We start from the raw sequence: 6,188 nt of genomic DNA on the forward strand, positions 1-6,188 counted from the left end.
CTCTTTATTTCCGCATTATCAGACTTTGGATATACCATGTATTAGGATGATATTCTGTATTCTAGAGGCTCAGATTCGTGACACCGGGTCCTAGTGAGATTATATTGTGTATTTTGTTAAATTCTTCAGTACTTTAATCTTGCTTAATTGATATTTCTTTCCGCTATTTTTGATAAATTGGGTTAAGTGTTGAATAATGGTCGGGCTTGCCTAGTAGTGTGCTAGGTGCCATCACGACCGGGATTTGGGTCGTGACAAATGCATTAGTTAATATTATATCGAATATATATATATATATATATATATATATATATATATATATATATTAACAATAAATTAAAACGTCTCGACTTGTATCAATTAATATATGTATATATATATATATAACTTATATACTATATACTATATTATACTACATATATCGAATATACCTTGATATATAATACACTTAGTATATATACTATACTATACTATACTATACTATACTATACTATACTATATTATACTATACTATACTATACTATACTATACTATACTATACTATACTATGCACTAAGTATTAGTGCATTAGCTAATATTATATCGTATATAGCTTATATATATATATATATATATATATATATATATATATATATATATATATATATATATAGGTTATAAGTCGATGAATCAAATTACAAGTGTATCAATACCTAAAAGAACCTGTCCCTGTGTTCCGAGCGTTTCATGTTCTTATATATATATATATATATATATATATATATATATATATATATATATTTATATTTATATATAGACACACACGCATGCTTCGTAGTACTGCTTAACCGCATATATAACATGTTAGAGTATATTTTAGTATATTCATCCTTTGTATTACAAAAGTGTTAGCGGGTTACATTTATATTATTTAGATAGTAAATACAAAAGTGATTTTTAATTTTGACCATTGTTGACCTGAAAAGAGACCAACTTTGGTCGCTAAATATACATAAATTTAAATTAGCGACCAAAGTTGGTCGCTAAATTTAAATCAAATTTATTTATATTTTATATAATATTTAAAATAATAATATAATTGTTAAACGTTAGAACTCGATCCCAGATTAGCGACCAAAGTTGGTCTCTATTTTCGTAAGCGACCAACTTTGGTCGCTAAATTTGAATTATATTTTTTTATATTTTATAATTTTTTTAAATAAAAATATAATTATTAAAATTTTATAATTGAGTCTCATTTTAGCGACCAAAGTTGGTCGCTATCTGCTTAACCCTTAATTAGCGACCAACTTTGGTCGCTAATTTAAGTTATATTTATTTATATTTTATAATTTTTTTAAAATAATATTATAATTATTATAATTATATAAGTGGGTCCCCCTGTAGCGACCAACGTTGGTCGCTAATCTCAGTATACCTTTGACCAAGCAAGTCTGATCAGTCCGGTCAATATTTTGACAAAATTAGCGACCAAGTAGCGACCAACCTTGGTCGCTAATGTATATCAAATAATTATTTTATTATTTTCGCCAATTTAGCGACCAACTTTGGTCGCTTTTCTTGACAGACAAACTTTGGTCGCTAAAGTTTGGTCGCTTTTTTCTGGAATTCTAGTAGTGAAAGAGTCGGAAAGGAAAAAGAGGAGGAAAGAAGCAAGGGACTGAGCGACGAAGCGAGGTTTGGAACCCTTCAATTACAAAGTGGAAGATGACTCTCACAATGGGTAGAATTACTGCATTTCTTATATTTGACTCTTCTACAATGCATTAATAATAGAAAATTTTGATTTGTAGTAGAAGGTAATTGCGAAGCCTTGATAGCCCCTCTAGCATTCGAATATTTCCTTGAAGCCTAAATATGCAATGCAAGGATATTTGCAATTTTTTTAGAAAAACTCCTAGACCAGGTGTTTAGAATCAAACAAGTATTAACAATCATTCAGCGGATTATATCAACGTAACAGAAAAAAAGAAGAGATTTCGAGTTGTTGTTCAACATGTTTACGAATTTTGCGAGGCTGTCAAAACTTAATATCATCTTTATTCTACCTATCTTGTTCAATTGTTCACAGCTTAGTGAGAGGACGAAAGAAAGCAGGAGGAAGAGCAAAAGAAGCGTAAGAGGAGAAGAAAGAAGGATGAGGAAAGGAGTAGGAGGATAAGGAGTGGTCATCGTACATTCATTGGAGGTGCACATGGTATAAACTATAAGCTATACCAAATTTTAATATAAAATAATACTAGTATTATTAATTATATGGAAACTAAAAATGCGATCAAAGGAAGCATAAAATAATACATAATCTAGTAAAGTGAGGATCCAAAAGGTACTACTTACTAAGAGTAGGATTAATTAAAATAGTAGTACAATTAAAACATTATAATACTAGGTGATTAGCACGTCCGCTGTATTGCATATATAGAAGTAACAAGTGATATTTTTGAAGGCATTTTTCTCTACTTCTCCCCACATTAGATCTACTTTCGCTTTCAATCTTCCATTGAAGAAGCTCCAAACAATGGAGTTCCCTTGTGGGAAAAACTCCCAAAATGCATCTCAAAGAACCCCAAAAATATTCATACTTATAGCTTTACCATTAATCATTCTAGGTATTATCTCTCTTTACCACCCTTCTTCTGTCACATATATATTAAACCATCATCCGCTCCATGAAAAATGTGATATCTTTCGAGGAGAGTGGATTCCAAATCCAGATGGTCCATATTACACGAACACGACATGTGGGGAGATTCACGAGCACCAAAATTGCATGAAATATGGTAGGCCTGATACAGATTTCTTAAAATGGAGATGGAAACCAAAAGGATGTGAGTTGCCTATCTTCAACCCACATCAGTTCTTGGATATGATGAGGAATAAGTCCTTGGCATTTGTTGGAGATTCAGTGGGAAGAAACCAAATGCAATCTTTGATATGCCTCTTATCCCGGGTAAAAAAGTTATTTCACTATCACTATATGTAACTTGAACTTTTACTACTACAATTATGCTTGTGTATTGATAGTGTAAAAAGATTTTACACTATTTGATTAAATTGGCCTATATAACCTATCTATAACAACAGATAACTCTTCATACAAAGCCTGAAAAAATGCAGCTTGAACCTTTGTACATTACTAGATTAAACGGACCATGGTTCTTCACTAACCTTAGTACGACTCGAACGTTCATATCACTGATTGGGAGAGAAATTTTTACCGACTGAACCAACCTTACTTGTCATACTATAAATCATCTTGTTTCATGAAACTCTGGTGTAATTTGGAGTATCAAATTGACTGTTATCTTTTACTGGGTTAATGAACCCACATGGGCTTGTATAGAATAATGCAGAGGTTAGGTTTGGTGTAACCAAAGATTGACGTATTTCAAGGTTTAGGTGAAATTCTATTGAAATCACCAATTAGGATTGAAGTTCAAATTACGAGTGTTTCTTTCCTTTTTTCTTCTATTTTATTTCGCGATTAATAATTGCAGGATTTTTATTCTACATAAAAATAATGTTATAATTGTGATATAAACAACTCCGGAAATACCTGTACGAAAAACAAAACAAAACCAAACATGAAACATAATAATCTCACATTTATCTTCGATTACCGGAGGCGGATTCAAAATTTAAACTTTATGGATTCAATCTTTAAATTTTTTTAATATGAGCCCATTATATTTTTTAAGTTATGGGCTCATGTCTATTATTTGTTGCAATCATATATAATAGATTCTTATAAATATATTTATATTTGACATCCCTGTTACTTTAATACTACATAAGCCCTTGCCAATTACTATCCTTTATCCTTCTAAGCAAACGACCCTCAACATAGTTTGCTGCATTGCAATTTTAGCTTCATAAGTATAGCAGAGGTACTTAGCATTCTCAGATCTAAAGTTCTTTCTTATAAAATATTTCCTTAAAAAATGACAAACTCTGTAAAAGAATCCAAGCCTCACCACGTGAGTTCCTAACCTGTTTCACATTCAAGAAATATTTAAGAAATAAGAACATCACGTCCCTTATCAGAGATTTGTTGACTAAATCGTTGACAACAAGAATCCAATACCATGGTCCTTATCACTATTCCCTCTACAATAATTCTTAGTACTAAAGTGCAAATCCTGAGAATAATTAAACAAGTAGTTATTACATCGTGACGTAAAGTTTGGTGGTTTTCTTTCTAGTTTAGCTTAAATGCAGGGCTACAACACCACAAGTGCTACACTACATTTGCCTAACCAAAAATGAAATACTTTTAAGAGTATAACCCAGTTTATCCCTTAACCTTTATAGGTTAGGGAAAAGATACCCATCTCCTTTTGAATGGGAAAGGAAACCCCCTTGTGCATTTTTTTTCCTGATTAGGCTTTTTTTTTCTTCTTCTTTCAAAACAATCCTTTTTTGGAGGGAATAAATTTGACACTAAGAAATATTTTTGGTGCAATATTCTGTAAAATTTTGGTTGCACAAATTACAGTAATTTATTTTTAAGTAAAATCTTGGATTAATTGCTTTGGAATCTGGGGATCTATCTCATGGATATTATAGTTTCACTTTTTTATTTTTACTCTAAAATATTTTCATTATGTATATTGGTTTCAAGTGGATAATTTTTCAACTTTCCAATCCTATGTTTTATTATAATTTTGTCTCTAAGCGTTTATATGTATTATAATGGTTAAAAATCATGTCTAAATTCACATTAGATCATTTTTCGGGACATAGTGAGTGATTATAACAACCCCTAATGAAAATAATTACTAACTCACTGTTTTCCTTTTCTTCTTGATTTTTTTCATCTGAGTTTAAGTTTTTTCCACGATAAGCAGATTTTTTACATTAAATTGTTGACCCACAACAACAGGTAACTCTTCATGCCAAACATAGCGTGAATAACAAGATATCCTAAAAGATATAGTAATGACTTGCTACAATTGGTAAATTACTATGATAATATAATTTTTTTTAATTATATAACTTATATCCTTTTCCTTTATGCAGGTAGAGCATCCAATTGATATCTCTTCCACTCCAGATTTCAATTTCAAGAGGTGGAAATACAAAACATACAACTTTACCCTAGCAACATATTGGTCACCATTCTTGGTCAAAATGGAAGAAGCAGACTCTGATGGTCCTAGGCATGATGGGGTTTTCAACATTTATCTTGATGAACCTGATAAAAAATGGACAAGTCAAATCAAGGAGTTCAACTATGTCATCCTTAACTCAGGCCACTGGTTTAGTCGATTAAGTGTTTATTATGAGAAAAATCAAGTAGTTGGCTGCTGGCGTTGTGGACTACCAAATATTACTGAACTCCCAAATTATTATGGGTACGAAAGGGTATTTAAAACAGCTTTGAAAGCCATCAATAACTTAGAAAATTTCAAGGGTACAATTTTTGTTCGGACTTTTGCACCTTCTCATTTTGAAGGTGGAGAATGGAATACAGGTGGGAATTGCTTGAGAAAAAGTCCATTTACAAGAACTGAAAAAGTTTTGGAAGGTTTAAATTTGGAGTTTTATAAGTCACAAGTGGAAGAGTTTTGGGTTGCTGAGAAGGAAGGGAAGATAAAGGGAAAGAATTTTAAATTATTGGATATAACACAAGCTATGTTATTGAGACCAGATGGTCATCCAAGTAGATATGGGCATTTGGCCAAATGAGAGTGTAGTGTTGTATAATGATTGTGTGCATTGGTGTTTGCCTGGTCCCATTGATTCTTGGAATGACTTCTTGCTTCACATGTTGAAGATAGAACAATTGATTCTTTGAGGCAAAGCTCGACACTAGAAATTTGACCTTCGAGTGATCATTTGCATATTTGAATAATTTACACATAGTTCAAGTATTTAGTATGAAAAAAAGTAATTACGATGTTATTCTTAAAATAATAAAATTTCAATGATCTTACGTGAGATTGACACAAGATATGTTACATATGCTAAAGATTGGCTTGAAGTTTAATGTAATGTAGTCGATTTATAGGATTTATGTTATCAATAAGTGTAAGCACGTGATTTTTGCCCTATATGAGAATTACTTCCAAAAAATTCAAAATCAAATGATTTTCCTTGGGGTGCAATTTTGTGAGGTTTTGTGATATTTTTGGATAATTATTTGTATTTGTCTGTGCTTGTTTATTTATTAAATTAATAAAAAATAC

At 31.1% G+C, this 6,188-nt stretch overlaps 1 protein-coding gene across 1 annotated transcript; it reads left to right on the plus strand.

Moving 5' to 3' along the window:
• The first annotated feature begins 2,476 nt into the window (after positions 1 to 2,476).
• Positions 2,477 to 5,878, plus strand: LOC104225106 (protein trichome birefringence-like 19). The gene is given in 3 exon segments (XM_009776876.2): positions 2,477 to 2,950; positions 5,020 to 5,676; positions 5,678 to 5,878. Coding segments are annotated over 3 exon segments (1,209 nt in total). The 5' UTR covers positions 2,477 to 2,518; the 3' UTR covers positions 5,798 to 5,878.
• Positions 5,879 to 6,188: the final 310 nt, after the last annotated feature.

The sequence above is a fragment of the Nicotiana sylvestris genome, chromosome 9 (assembly GCF_000393655.2).
Source record: "Nicotiana sylvestris chromosome 9, ASM39365v2, whole genome shotgun sequence".
Lineage (NCBI taxonomy): Eukaryota > Viridiplantae > Streptophyta > Magnoliopsida > Solanales > Solanaceae > Nicotiana > Nicotiana sylvestris.